Raw genomic sequence first — 16,066 nt, 5'->3', positions numbered from 1 at the left:
GTTTCTTAAACCCCAAATAAGATCTAAATGTAAGTCCTATGATTAATGTGATACTTCTTCTGGTGGACAAGTATGATACTTGTTGAGTAGTCAAGATGACTAGCTCCCCCCGATCCAAATAAGAAGTAATGGTATGTAGCGGGTAAAGGAAACTCCTCAAAAAACAACCAACAGGAGGAAGATAAATACTCCCCACACAAGAGAGACCGAGGGGCAGTGTCGGAAAAGAACCAGAGGGAGACACCTGATACTCCGTACTCATACAGATATCGCAAGATGAGGACAAAAAAAAAAAAGATCGCATTGAGGGTAACAGTTTGCTTTTCATGTGATAACTTGATTCATGTAAAACGTATGTTCTTGAAAGCCTCACCTACTTGCGAAACCCATTCCTCTTGTTGGTATTGCGGAATATTGTAACGGCCGCGTGGCCGTGAAAGCAAAAGTGATTGCGATCAAAGCAAAAGACTTGCGGTCGAGTGGTGCTAATAAAAGACAGATGGCTGGCCTGCGCGTGTGAACGCAAGCACTAGGCCAGCCAGCAACACTTTGAAACTCACCTACTAAAGTCTCTCCGAGCAGCGCATGCGCACTAACTTAGCGAGACCTAACAATGACCCACTCTGCGCCTGGCCAGATCTAATAAGACCTCCATAAATATATAAGGAAAGGCCTTAGAATTATCATTGACTCCTAACTATCAATTAATCCACAAGTGGATAAGGTAACCAAATTATGCTCGCTCACAATTAAAACACTGCAAAACATCTTCCCGCATCTAGGATTCCCACACAAGGTTCAAGCTACCATCTCTCTCTTGTCCTATCAAAACTGGATTACGCTTATGATCTATATCACAGCTCACCATTAACAACAATTTTAAGATTACAAAGAATTCATAATGCTGTTGCTAGACTCACATGAAAAGCCACAAGCACACACCTCCCCTGCTTTGAGGGTGCTGCACTAATTACCAGTTGCAAGATCCTCCTTCATGCTGCTCTATCACACACAAAACAATATATGTCAACGGACAACTTAATTTTTTTTGGGGGGGGGGGGGGGGGGGAATATAATACCTAAAACATAGGAACCTATGCTCAAAAATGGATCACTGCGTCAGTGGCTACATAGAAGAAAATAAAACCAGGGTGGAACATACTTTTCTGCTTTAGGAGCCCAAATGGCATTCCCTACCCTCAAGCACAAGATCCACAGACAACCATCTCAACTTCAGATCCACAGACAACCATCTCAACTAAAGAAGATTGGCCAAGAGCTGGCTCTTACCCACATGACTAAAGTCACAACTCAAGAATATACCACAACAGTATTCTCCAACACGTCAAACTATACTCCTCACAGTATGTAAAAATAGCTGTTCTACAACTTGTAACCTTTGTGATGAATAAATATATGTATGTGAGGGTAAAACTAAATACTACACCACAAGATACATGTGTATATCGGATCATATCGAAACTGTTGCTTACATGAATATACAGGTGCATATATAGATAGTTATGTCTGCTACAAATAACTACAATAAATGGCATGTGTACAAATATATGTTTGAGTACAGCTATTTGAAACCATTAAAAAAAAAGGTACCACAAGATAAATGGGAAGTGCAAACCATGCAACTATTGCTCAATGTACTTTTGGGTATTAAGTGCAGCTAACAACTTTACCAAGATATAGATAGAATATATATACACACATACACACACACATACACATACATTTTGCTATTAAAAACAAATGCCTGCTCTCCTTCCCATCACTCCTCCGTCTCAACACACACATACACCTACACACACATACACACATTTTGCTATTAAAAACAAATACCTGCTCTCCTTCCCATCACTCCTCCGTCTCAACTCAAACCTATCTGACTATGAACTCCTAAACATCCTTCTGAAAGTCCATCCCTCCTTTATAGCCATACCACCCAACACGCACATGACCACTACTTACAAAAACCTTACTTCCACTTTTCAATTCCATTCCCATTATTCTATACCTACTGCAAACTACTAAACCTGCAAGAAATCAAGGGAACAAACTTAACATAACTAATGAACAAAAACACAAAATAGCGCCAACATACTAATTAATAATCATGGGTTGCGGAGTAGCTTTTACTTCCCGAAAAAGTTCGTCAATGTTATATCAGGGGTCTTAAGCACCAAATAAATACATGTGCGATTGCAGTTACTCTAAAAACTAAATATAGAACCAAAATACGATTCGTCATAAATACAGCAAAAGAAATACGATACCACTACGGGGAGTCTCATGTACATTAAAACATCGCATACAAACTGATACTAGTAGACCGGAGAGGTTCCTGGCCAAAACGTCTGGATCGAGTGCACGACTAGCAAATCAAAGCGAAGCTGCTGCATGCTTTGGGAATGAAGGCAGCGCCTACTTTAGAAGGGAAAGGTCAGCCCGATCCGCACTGGGCTCTTTGAAAGGAGCGATGCCACCGATAACCACGTTGAAAAAAAATCACGAGTAAGTCACTTTACGGCAGTACATTCGTTAACAAAACCCTTATACCACATTGGCGAGGAAGTGAAAACTACCACAGAGGATTTTGACAATAACTTTCGCAGGTCATTATCCCTAAACCCAAAAAGACGTTCTACAAAATATAGGAACCTATTCACAATAGACACTTACGTCTGATGTAGTCAACAATAACGGGCTCACCAAAACAAAGTTAAACGGGCTTAAGTCAAACTAGAGGAGGCCCTTCCAAAACCACATCTCCGTCTTCAAAATTTCAGCCATTATAGGATGGAAACATGTTTGACATTTTAGTACACGGTACTTCGACTGACAGCACACAAGTTCAAGTTGCCCAAAAAAAAGGGGGCATGGGAACCTCTTCGCTTCAAAAATGTGCCCAAAATGACAGCCTCTAGCACTCGTGACACGCTGAGGTCGCGGCCTCGAAAATGACATGATACAGTTTGAGACCGGTCAGCAATTAGCATATAAACTGATAGAAAACTGCATGAATTAAAAAGCTTTCCAGAAATGCCTTATGATAGCATGGAAGGCCGGGTCAAATGTGGTGTCAGCAGAAACAGGCCGCAGTGACAGCAGCGGGAAGAGCTCGGGGGAGGGAGGCTGACAGTGCCAGGAACGGCAGCGCAAGAAACGAAACCTAGTGCCACTGACAGCTACCCACGTGTGAGCGCTGGTGGGGGCGCGGTTATCAACTGCTAAGATCCCCAGTCGGTCGAAGACTACAGAACTACCTTTACCCAGAGAGGCGAGGCCCATTCTCTCTCAGCTGTCATAAGTCAAACGTACATGACACCACTAAAACGTACATGACACCACTTAACCGGACCCTGAACATGGTCAGCCGTGCCAATAAAGCCAAAAGACGAAAACGATAGAGATCTAAAGGTTTTGAATTCCAGGTTAATTCATTAACTTGATTAAAATCCATCCTTTCAGTAGACAAACTCTTACCCCTGCAGGCCTGGACTGTAGTTGCCACTCCTCCTCCTCCAGGGGGTTCCGGGGGAGCTCCGCGGGGCCCCATGCGGCAGTAGGTAATTCATGCCGTAGGTGCTTGCCTTGTTCTCGCGCTTCCGGCGGCCAGGGTGGTACTGGTGAAGGTGGTCATAGTAGTTTGGGTGGTGTAAGGGAGTGGTGGGCGCGGGTTCTGGCCGAGTACAGCCCGGACAGTGCACGGAGCGCCGATGCCGTGGGAGCTGCTGCTGCGGGCAGTGCGCCCGATGAGAGTTGATGTAGCCGGGGGGAGGGGGGCTGTCATGACCTGGGGAAGAAACGGGGGAGGGCGGAGGACTCATCTCGGCAGGGGTATTCAAGCAGAGATAGTGCGGGTAACAGCAGTCTGGGCCCCCTGGGGCACGGGAGCCCCCGGCGGAGGACCCACGCAAGCCTTGCTGGGAGGTCTCCCATATTTGCATCCAGAAGGCATTGGCAGGGCCCTTCTGCTCCGGCTGAATCCAGCCTACTCTGGGATCCATGCAGGGGCCGCGCGAGGGCTTCACAGAGGCACGGGTGCCATTCCCGGGCTGTCAGTGGGGCTAGGCGCGCGCAGGAAGGGAAGGTTATGGATGAACGTGATGTTAGGGGCGAGCTGTTGCTGTCTCAAGGATCCGCTCTCTGGCTCCTTCAAACTGAAACGCTGGACCAATGTGGCGGCGTCCTATAGCTCGAGCCGGGAGAGGAAGGAACTGCGCATGCGCGCAGGGAATTTAAACTTTTACTCCTCACGCCGCCTTGGCAACCGCGCACGCGCGGTCGCGATGAGACCCCTGTCCGCCCACCAGTGACAGCACGAGCAAGGAAAAGAGAGGACGCGCGCCTAATGGGAGGGATCAGGTTTCCTTTACAGCACACCCCGCGTAGAGGGGAGGGATTGCCACACGCTCGCCTCCCGGCACGGTGGTCCGGGAGTGCAGTAGGCCCTCCCCCCCTCCTCCATCCGTGGCCCGAGAACCTAGTATCAGGAGGAGGGGGTGTGACTTCAGGAGCGGACCGGCCACTGGCCGTTAGTGTTAGAATTCACATTGGAGAGGAAGTCGCGAGCTGTGACGCAACAGTCGTGTCTGCATGCGACTCCACGGGTATATTGAGCTATCTGGCTCGTTTCGAATTGGCGTGGAAGGTGACGGCTGAGGAAAATAGGCGAAAGTTTCCGCCATCTTGTAATTAAATGTTCCGCAAGCGAGATAGTGGAGTGTTCTTTCATGCCGCCCAATCCGTAAACAACCACAGTACTTTCAAGCGTTTTAACGCGTGCCTGTGATTTTTCACGTCAATATACAAAAATCTTGAAATACAACATTTTTTTTGTTTTGTTATTTAATCGAGAGTTGTTGCCTTCTCCAAGGACATTATCGGAAACCCCCGAGGCATTGCTTTTTGGGAAAAACGGTGAATTAGAATCTTCATGTTTTTTCTGCTTTTTGAGGTCAGTAGGCTCGTTGAGCTAGGGTGGGGCCAGTGCCAGATCGACACTTGAGAGCCTGGTGCTTGATTGACAACGATCAGTGCTGGCTGGGTCAACTCGCAGATTTACGAACAGTTAAGGGGAAGATCTTTTCGATAAAATAATAGTGGGAATTTAGCTTTCACATGCTCCTCTAGTGCAGTGAAGGATTGGGAGAAAACAAAAATATTTTTTTTCCCTGAGAAAAGGCTACAGTCTTTCGCCTGAATGGGGACTGTTGCCATCTGTTTAAATTGACCCTCACGATAGAATCGCTTTAATAAAGCTGGACCCTGTAGTTTTTCAGTACCAAGCATTATTTCTACATCTCGTCCCAGGCATTCTCTTTATTTATTTTTTTTATTTATAAAGTTTTGAATAGCGCTAGCTGGACCCTGGGGCATCAGAGCGCTTTACATTCACAAGAAAAGAAGATGCATTACATCGTAGAACATGAGGAGTCATAAAATATATAAGCAGATACATCACACTTAAATATACATTGGGGGAGTGAAGAACGTAGGTGTATTGAAACAGTCAGATGACACCCCCACCTCTCCAAGAAAGAGTCAGAGTGAGAGGGGAGACCATTAGTCTATCGATGTCTAGGTTGGTTGACGAGGTCAGGGAAGTATTGGTTGAGGAGGAGTAGTTTCAGGTCCTTTTTGAAGCAAGGGAATGAGGGGTTGCATCTGAGGTCCGTTGGGAGTGTGTTCCATATCCTGGGAACATTACCAGTGAAGGATCGGCACTGGGTCGCTTTTCTTTTCAGTTTCGGGGGTGATGAGAAAAAGTGAGTTGGTGCTTCTCAGAGTTCTTGATTTTCCTGCTTTAACCAGTTTGTTGTTCAGGTAATTGGGGGATTGGGTGTGAAGGGCCTTGTGAGTGATGCAGACCAGTTTGTAAATACATCTGCCTTCCATGAGGAGCCAGTTGAGAGATTTGAGGGTAGGTGTGATGTGTTCACATCTTTTTCCACCAGTTATGAGTCGAGCTGTCATATTAGGGACTGACCTTAGTGGGGCAAGGTGAGCTTTTGGTGCACCTGTTAGGATGGCGTTCCCGTAGTCTAGTTTAGAAAGGACTAGTGATTGTACAATTGTCTTAACCCCTTCGATGCTCATGACAAACTCAGCTCAGCTCGTCATGAGGCATAGTGCTCCTGTGCTCATGGCGAGCTGAGCTCGTCATGACCACACCCGTTTTTATTATGGCCCAGCAAAGGAGAGGGATATCATCAGCAGGGATGTGGTTAAGATCATCCTGGGGAATGAAAGGTTTAATTTTATTGAGGTGTTTTAGAGAGTACAATCCACCTTTTACAGAGTTCTTGATGTGGTCTTTCATTGACAGGTTCTTATCCAAGATAATGCCTAGAGATTTTACTGAATCCGATAGGATAAAGGAGCAGTTTAGAGCATTACGTTTTTGAGCCAGGCTTAGATAGGTTGGTGGTTACTTTTCGGGGAGAACAGTATTAAATCCGTTTTGTCCGGGTTCAGCTTTAAATGGTTTGCGTTAAACCAGGATTGGATCTTGGTAAGCGTGGTATTGAGGTGTAGGTTATCCTTAGGAGATTTGATTTTGTGGTATATTTGGGTGTCATCGGCATATAGGTGGTATTGAACCCCTGCTTGCTTCAGAATAATTGCAAGGGGTTCCATGAAGATATTGAAGAGGGATGGCGAGTCAAGCGCTGTACAAAAATAAATAACATAACATAGTTTCATTTGCTCCCCTTTCAGCTGCAGGAATATTGCTAGGCAGCGCCAAGATGCCCCCGGGCGAGTCGAGCGCTATACAAAAATAACATAACATATGGTGAGAGAATTGATCCGTGAGGGACTCCAAGTTTGACACGTGACGGTGCAGAGAGGCAGGAGTTGATTTTAATTTGTTGCGAACAGTGCTGAAGGAAGGAAGTGAACCATTTAAGAACTGTGTCATTAATGCCAGAGCGTCTATTCAGAGTCTCAAGTAAAGCTGTATGGTTTATTGTGTCGAATGCCGCTGATAAGTCAATAAGGATGAGGAGACAGGCCTCACCTTCATCTAAGGCTCTGTGGATATCATCTGAGATATTGAGCATCGCTGTTTCAGTGCTACAACCTTTCCTGAAACCCGATTGCAGGGGTCCAGCAGGTTGAATTCGTCCATATGTTTGTTAAGTTGAGAACGTCCAGTGCCTAGATTTGACAGGACGTATAGAATGGTTTCTGACATGTGAGACAATATTAAACAATATGAGGTGGTGATCGGACCAGTCAATGGGAGAAATCGATCTCAGAGAGATCCGCTCATTTTTGGTGATGATCGAATCCAGTGTAGCTCCTTTGATGTGTGTTGGTCCATTGCAAAGTTGTTTATTTCAAGCAGGGTGGCAAGGACCTGTGTAGTGGTGTCTTCTGGGTTGTTCTGGTTAATATTGAAGTCACCCAGGAACACGTCTTCTGTGTCTGATATTGAGCATCGCCGTTTCAGTGCTACAACCTTTCCTGAAACCCAATTGCAGGGGTCCAGCAGGTTGAACTCGTCCATATGTTTGTTGAGTTGTTGGAGAACGCATTTCTCTAATGTTTTAGCTAGGAACGGTAGGTTTGAGCTAGGTCTTAGGTTGTTGAGCTCGTTGGGATCGGCACCTGGTTTCTTGAGTATGGGGGTGATTTTCCCTAGTTGTAGGGAGTCTGCGACACAACCTGATGCGAGAGATGAGTTAATTATTTTTGTCCAGAAAGGGGTAATGATGAGGTTGAGATTTTTTACTATTGAGGATGGGAGGGCGTCCACAGTGTGGGAAGATGGCTTTAAGCTGGTAATTATATTGAAGACTTCGATTTCTGACGTGAGTTTGAAGTTTGACCAATTAGCGCCATTCTTCAGTTCTGGTCCAGTGCCTAGATTTGACAGGACGTATAGAATAGTTTCTGACATGTGAGACAATATTAACCCCTTCCATGCTCATGACAAGGTCAACTCGTCATGGGTTTTACCTGCGCTTGTACTTATGACGAGTTGACCATGTCATGAACAATGGGATTACTCATAATCCAGCACCGGGGGGCAAAACGCCTTAGCATCCAAGGTGTTAAACAATATGAGGTGGTGATCGGACCAGTCAATGGGAGAAATCGATCTCAGAGAGATCCGCTCATTTTTGGTGATGATCGAATCCAGTGTAGCTCCTTTGATGTGTGTTGGTCCATTGCAAAGTTGTTTATTTCAAGCAGGGTGGCAAGGACCTGTGTAGTGGTGTCTTCTGGGTTGTTCCGGTGAATATTGAAGTCACCCAGGAACACGTCTTCTGTGTCTGTTAGGGAGAAGTGAGATAATATGTCGGTTAGCTCTTCAGTGACGATGGCACGTTCACCGGGAGGATGATAGATGGTGTGAAATTTGGGCGTGGTGCCTTTGATTGTAAGTTCAACACCTAGGTACTCCAGAGTTTGGTATTCCGTGGATTTTAATCTGGTAAGTTGTATTCCTTCTTTGTAAATAATAGCTAGGCCGCCACCTCTTTTGATCTGTCTGTCGTGTCTGATGATGTTGTAGCCTGGGGGGTGAGAAGGTCAAGGATGGGGGTAGAATGGTCATTGAGCCATGATTCTGTGATGAATGCGATGTCTATTTCCTCCACGAGTAAAACTTCAGCAATCTCTGTGGCGTGTTGAACTGCTGATCTGCAGTTGAGGAGCATGCACGCTAGGGAACGGGGGGGCTCAGTGTTGGTGTGTTCTGTAGGTATAGACGTGTATAGAGCAAGGGGTCTTGGCGAGCTGGCAGGTCTAGGTATTCTGTTTGTGCTCACTAAAACAGGGATAGCAGAAGGGGCCGTGATCTGGCTTATTGTGAGATGCGAGTCGTTGATCTCCTCTGCTTCTCGTGCTGAGATAGGGCAGAGAGTTCGGCTAGATCGGTGAGCCTGCTTCCTCATAGGGATGGTGGGCCAAGGTGTACCAGGCAGGGTCATGGGCGAAGTTGTACGGCAGCCCTAATTATGTGAGCAAGGTGGTTTAAACTGGTAGGCGAGGTCTTGTTGAAGGTGTAGGATATCTGCCGCTAGTGTTGAAAGTGAGCCCATAATTCTATCGATGCCCAGGCTGCTGGCGCAAACCGCCTCTTAGTTCCCATTCTGAATAGTTACCAAAATAAAGAGACGGGCGCTGGGAGCAGGAATCAAGAACAGAGTTTATTTCTCATGAGGAGAGCCAGTCATTTCGGACACGAAACACAGTGTCTTTCGGGAGGTGCTCTAACAAGTGAGCTTGAGACTCTTGCTTTTATACATTGCAGAACATTTGATGATACAATCAGGTCAGTATGTCGCAAAAGGAAAACATTCCTATAATCCTCGTGATGATCCTACTCCACATACGTTCACAATGGGGACCCTTGACCTGCTGATAAGAGGGGAGGGCGATCGTGCAGCTGAGTGTGTCGTAGGATGTGTGCGCCTGATCATGGCCCAGGGGGTGGGGTGGCTAGGCATACAATAAGGGCAGTAAATGGTATCTCCTGGCTTAGGCGATGGCCTCGGACATGTGTGGTCAGCCGAACTCGGGGGAAGGGGTCATCAAAGGAGTGGTATTCATGCCTACGTGGACAATCGAGCGCGGAGGGATGGCTCGTCAATAGAGGGGCATTCATGGAAGGGAAGGGGGTGCTGGTCAGGCGCGGCCGAGACTCTCAAGGACAGGGCTTTGCGGAAGAAGAGGGTTTATGACTTGCTCATATGAGGAGAAGGAGGGGGGGGGTCAGGGTGCATGCAGGGCCAGAGTCGCGCAGAGAGAGAGAGAGAGAGAGAGAGATCTTATGACCTGTACATGAGAGAACAGGGGCAGTCAGATACAACTGGGGGGGGGGGCTATGTCAGCTGAGGCGAAGGATGCTTCTTCGAGAGGGAAATGAGGAAGGCCTGGGTCGAGCGGGAGGGTTACCTTTTCACATCAGGATCGTGCAAAGGGAAAGGGTTTCGTGGTCTATACATGAGAGAGAGAGTGCAAGATACGCGCAGGAGGGAAGCTGGGGATTCTAGTGGGTAGGGAGGCCATGGTGCCTGGAATGGCTGTACATAGGCATAAGGGTACGGGTTCTTACTGACAGGGTGATATGATCAATAATTTACAGTATCTATGGAGCCCACAGGGAGAGGAGTGGGAGAAGAAGGGAAATGAATGCTGTCTATGTAAATCGGTTTCGTCTGATTTCACAGTCGCCCCTTTTTACATAGCAGCAATCATTTTCGCAGCTGATGGCATTACAGGTAGACAAGCATCGTTGACGAATTAGCACTTTGTCGATACTAACATGTGACGTACAATCATAGACAGTCAAGGTGATGGGAAGAATACAGTACATAGGAAATTACTTCTTCGTTGTGTTCCTGGCAATTAAACGCACTACATCGCATAAATCTTTCTGACTTAAAAAAAATGTGACCAATGAACAGTTTTGACCAGATAGTTGAGAGCGGAATTCAGTTCAATACACAAGATCTCTTCGTCACAGTGTCTTTTATCAGCGAGCCATCACTGGTAGGCTCTAATCCGGGTACTTTCGTTGGCGCTGTTGAGCACCGGCGGTGGAGCTATAGGTCCAGCTCGGTTCGATCCTTACGCGTTGCAGGGTGCGGTCAGTCCTCTGCTGTTAGACCACAGTCCTGTTCCCTAAACAGTCCGTTGGCGGCGCCTTATGCTCGGCACCTATAGTTCTGTGGCAACACCCTCTTCCCATATAATTGCAGCTTTTTCCTTTGGCAGAAAGTCACGTGGGAAGGTGGGTGGATGTGGTTCAAATAGTCGATAGGAGAAAGAGCGAGCGGAGTTGGGTCAGAGTTCCTGGGACACACAAAAGGGACCAAGGGAGCAAAGGATAACAAGCAGGCAGGCCCATCAATCGGGCCCAAAGAAGGCAGACGGAGACTCCAGGCACACGTGGGTTAGCAGTCGGAGGGCTTCGAGGCGGCCCGTCATTTTTCATTTTCCACGTTGAAATTGCGGTCTCGTCCCGTGCCTTGTCGCTCTGCAGCTCCACTTCTGGTCGATGTCATACGTGTCCCAAGGTCTGCAGTCAGGCTGAACGTCACCTCTGACCCATCTCCTCCGGTGATCGTGAATCTTTGAATGGGTACAAGACAACGTTTTAGAGAAATGGCAGAAGAAGACATCTACGCATATGAATTCCTCCCTCAATCCTCCGCATTTGAGTTCTTATGCTCATCGGTCACAGTCAGAGGTCTATTACCAAGTAGTGCATGTATCAGCATTCCTACTGAGTTTATGGCAGGTTTATTCATTGTCCTATTTATAACTCACATGAGGATAAATGACATTTCCATCAACTGTGCGTCACATCATATTCAATATTACAGAGCATTTCCTTTCAGGAACAATCATATTTTCAGACAGGGCGGGGGTGCTATCATCGAGAGTCGGGCAAAACAACATTTCCTCAAGGGTCAACAGCTACTCATGGTCATTATGTTTATACCCGGGACAGCAGAAGTTGTTCTATCAAAAATGGGGCAGGGATGCTTCGGGCGCTTGCGCTTGGGTGTAAAGGGGGTGGGACAATCTGGGTATTGGGTGTCAGTCTAGACGTTGGCGCTCGTTTCTGAAGAACAGACATAGGATGCCATTGACATACAGTTCCCCTATAAATGGCCAGATTTGGGGGACTTTAGTCGTCTTACCTGTCCTTTCTATCTCGGCCAATTCAAGTTCATTCATTTTACAGAAAGGAGAGGCAGTAACATGGCGAGAGATGTTCATTTTAGTTTCGGTCAATTTCGCTGAACACCTTTGCGTTCAAATATGTATCAAATCAGACTGGTGCCGGTGGGGCACAATTTTACCAAAAGAGGGAGAAACAAATAGGGAGACTCTCATAGAGAGCGAGAGTCGTCCGCAATCTAAACGAGCCATTTGGTACACGTATGACATGTAAGGAGACAGAGAGAGATAGAGAAAGAGATAAAAAGGAGCGGAGAGAGAGAGAGAGATAGGGAGAGAGAGAGAGACGTGTACGAAAATAGGTCATTTAGTGCGCTCACAACACAGAACGGCAAAGGTCAGGTGACCTATGGATACAGACAGAGGGGAGACATAAATTCGTACGTTACATACACACAAACTCAGACAGGGAAGACAGCACATATATTACGCATGTACGAGACATTCACGACAAGACAGGAAACAAGTGTTAGTCTACAAGATCTGTTTTTATATTTTCTACATATCGTTACTATCCTATTTATCTACGTGCTTAGCTCTTTCTGCCCTTCCCCCCTTTCCCTTCTCGCGTGTCATGCCTGCGAGCGTTCCCAATTACCAATACTCACACCTCGGTTGGTCGATCAGAGATTAACCTGGTTGCGCTAGTTACCCATGGTTGGATCTTAAACCATTTTTCAGTTCCTTCCTTTGGTGGAAAGTTCTCCAGGCTGAGGTAACGGCAAGTATTGATCGGGAAAACAGTCGGACAGCTTGGCTATATCTGCAAGAGTGTGAGAAAGGGGGCAGTGCATTTTGAACATCGGCAACATTTTCTAACTTCCTAGGCGGGTGGTGCCGTGGCAACCCTTACCCGTACAATTTTTCTTTGTCCTTTCCCTACCTAGTCAAAACGTCCAGTCATTTCATTTAACGCGTCGTTTCTAGTCAATTTTATTTTTGTCATTCGGTACTTGTCCAGTCTCTATGTCAGTCCATCCTCCCGTTGCTATGCTCTAAGGAGGAACAGTCATGTTTAAGCCTACGTCTTTTTTAAAAAAACTTTTATTTGTCCTAAGGACCATGCTCATATTCCCTTTTTCCCCCTCTCATCGGCGGTTCGGTCGTCGTCCATCCATACATCAGCCAGTGTTCCGACGTGACCTGCAGAAGGGAGGAGAAAGAAGGGGTGGGGGGGCAACATTCAAAACCTCATCAACGTGCAGTAATCCGGAAATGCTTTACCTACCACATACTCGACCTATTTCCACGTAGTGCACTTCCCTACCATCACGGCGTTTAAGCCCAGATGGACCAGAAAGGTCAGACAGATAATCATTGACGATCTGTGTGACATGAGCTACCTGGTCGTAACCCCCTTCCATCGGGTACAAGGGTGGCGGTCAGGTGGCATTCCTGTGGTGTCGTTTTAGGGCTTCTAAAGCACTTTTCCGGCTGCCTGTGACACATAGTGTGGCTGCTGAATATCGGGTCCTTTTTAACCCCTTACCTTCATCATACTTTCTCGTCGCTCATAGTAGTAATATATTCAAAACTCATTAATGCAACCGCTACAACTATGCTTTCGTTTTCAAAATACTTTTAATAAAAAGTGTTGACACATAAATACAGGCCTACAACCCGGTGGACTAGCCGCGGAGCAGATTGGATCTGTACATAAGGAGAACAAAGCTGGTGGCAGTTCATTGCATAAAGTGCGGCAGTGCAATAAAATCGTATTAAACTCCCCTACAGAGCAGGCATGATGTATGTCAGTAATTCATCTTCAACAAATTCATAAATACATTGTCCAATGTTCATTCATTACCTTAAATTACACCAATTCATTTTTCAACTCATAATCGGTACCCACCCTTAAGTCAATTCATTGTCCAAGCACATACTCAATATCCTTCATATCTACTTTCATTATCCAGACGTTATATATATCTCGGGGTAAAAAGCTTGCGCAATCAGGGTGCAACAAAGTTCATTAAAAACGTCTCATTTTGTGTCGGCGCCATTTTGGGTGGGGTCAGGCAAGTTCCAGCACAGTCAGAGTATCTCTAGTCTCGCATGGTTGGCCCAGAACTTTCCATTGGCAGTTCAGAAAGTCTCGTGCAATGTGGTTAACAGTCTAACAAATATGGACCATGAGTCAAAGAGTGGGAAGGGCGGCAACAATTTTCCTACCGGGTCATTCTGGTGTTCCTCCGGAACTGAACAAGCCTGTGCCGTGGCGGCATCTTAGCCATTTCCGATCCGAGTCTGGTGCCGGCAGGAGTAGCACCGATGTCGTGGTTCCCAGCGAAGGGGGCGGGGGCACCCATGCAGAGGGTCGGGGGCCCCCCGGCTCTTATAGAATCTTCAAGGTCGAGGAGAGGCGATATGGAGCGGGTGCCCGTCCTGGGCAGAAGACCTCTTTTTGATGTTGACCCTCTTTAAGCAAAGAGTGTTGGGGTGTCGCTGGAAGCCTCCACCTGGAGGGAGGTGGGGGAGGGTCGTTCGCGCCACCTCCCCCTTCCAGCGACCCCGCGCCGTTCTCCGGCTCCATCGTTTTCGACATTGGCCGTGCCAGCCATTGATGATGGGGGGGGGGGGTGGTCGGCGGCTGAGGCAAGACAGCTCCCTCTCTCCCCGCGGCCTGCAGGGCGGCAGAAGGGAGAAGATGGAGAGGTCCTTGTCATCCTTTGGACCGCCTGCCCAACATCATCTCCTCCGGACCGTGGCCAGGCGAGTCCCTCGTGCCTCCAGGCCTCGCCTTCCGGATGGGCGTAACCGCGGACCTGTTGCACTTCGGGAGCTTCCGGAACGGGGGTAGGTACCTATTGAGTTGTTTCTATTTCATGTGGCCGTTATTTGGGCGGGGCGGGCAATGAGGCAGACATGTTGGGAACAGGAACAGGCAGTGAAGCCTAGCTACCTCGTGGCTATGTTCTGCTATCGAATCTTTTCGCCATTTTACATTTCTTATTACGAATTATTTCTAATGTTTCTTATTTTTGGTGAAGTCAAAAGCTCATCAGGGGGTCACTGACTTAGCCTGATTTCTTTTTATTTTTCTTTCTCTTCCTTAGCGTGTTTCGAGCTAAAGCTTTCTGTTAGGAGGGAACGGTGATCACTTCATATTTTTATGTGTCCTTTTCACTAGGGGGGTACATCTGGACGGACCAGACGAGTCCCCTCCAATAAATGGTCCGGGGTGGAACGAGATTTATCGATCAAAAGGGGAACATATATTCCTTCATTAGGGTATCATCCTGGACAGACCGAGTGATGTACTTCCACTTACTAGGGTAGCCTCCTGGACGGACCAGTCGGTCTATTTTTCTACTAAATGGCCCATGAGTAGAGAGCATATGTCCTCCATAAGGGTAGTCTCCTGGGCGGACCATGCGAGCTACCCCACAATTACCAACCAGTGGGGAGTGGGTAGGACTGACGAATTCACAAAGGGGCATAACCTACCCTTTTCTACTTGCAAAGACTAGACAGAGTGTTTCTATTTCACGTTGTTTGCAAATAGAAAATACCTCAAACGAAACAATTCCTGAGACAACAATGTCCAGGCAACCAACCAACCAATGGGGAGAAAAACAGGCATGACGGATTACAACGGGGACAAATGTCTGCATTACCTGCCCTTCGCTATCCAAAAAGGAAGACAGAATATTTCTACTCGTCTCAGTTTGTAGACAGGGAAGATCTCAAAGAGCAACAATCGATTATTAATCGACTTCAAACAATTCAGTGGGGAGAAAAGTAGGCATGACGGATTACAACGGGGACAAAAGTCTGCATTACCTACCCTTCTCTATCTGCAAAGAGGGACGACGTTCCTATTCGCCGCTGTTTGCAAACAGAGAATGTCTCGTTCTCAAAAGAGAACCAATATGTCAAGTAGCCCTCAAAGCTAACTGAACCAATACCAACAATGCCAGTATACAAATACCGGTTTTCAATACAAACAATCAATCAATCAGGTGGACAGAGCCACCCTACCAATCAGGCGTAAAAACACCCTACTTAATCTTACCCGGACCGGACCATACGGACAGTTCTTCGACTCCCTCCTCCAGCGCCCGATCGTTCTCTTACTCCATGTAGCATTCCTGTGGGATTCCAGTCAGGACAATAGGTCACTCAAGAGAGGTCCGTTCAGAATTGGTGAAGTTCTGTCGATCGGCAGCCGGGCTAGGGCCCTCTCAAGGCAGGTATACTCCGATCATTTTAGACGTTCACTTCTTCGTCTGGATCTCTCTTACCGAACCCTATGTCACTGATGGACCCCGCGTTGGGGCGCCAATTGTTGAAAGTGAGCCCATAATTCTATCGATGCCCAGGCTGCTGGCGCAAACCGCCTCTTAGTTCC

At 47.0% G+C, this 16,066-nt stretch overlaps 1 protein-coding gene across 1 annotated transcript in view; it reads right to left on the bottom strand.

Annotated features, from left to right (window-relative positions):
- Positions 1–4,573, bottom strand: part of TENT4A (terminal nucleotidyltransferase 4A) — a 694,370-nt gene extending 689,797 nt beyond the window's left edge. Inside the window, exon 1 of the mRNA XM_086965283.1 lies at positions 3,496–4,573. Within this exon, the coding sequence (XP_086821409.1) occupies positions 3,496–4,019 (524 nt within the window). The 5' untranslated portion in view covers positions 4,020–4,573. The remainder of the gene's footprint in view (positions 1–3,495) is intronic.
- Positions 4,574–16,066: the final 11,493 nt, after the last annotated feature.

The sequence above is a fragment of the Lissotriton vulgaris genome, chromosome 4_1, assembly GCF_964263255.1.
Source record: "Lissotriton vulgaris chromosome 4_1, aLisVul1.2, whole genome shotgun sequence".
NCBI lineage: Eukaryota > Metazoa > Chordata > Amphibia > Caudata > Salamandridae > Lissotriton > Lissotriton vulgaris.
This window is presented reverse-complemented; position numbering and strand designations above follow the sequence as displayed.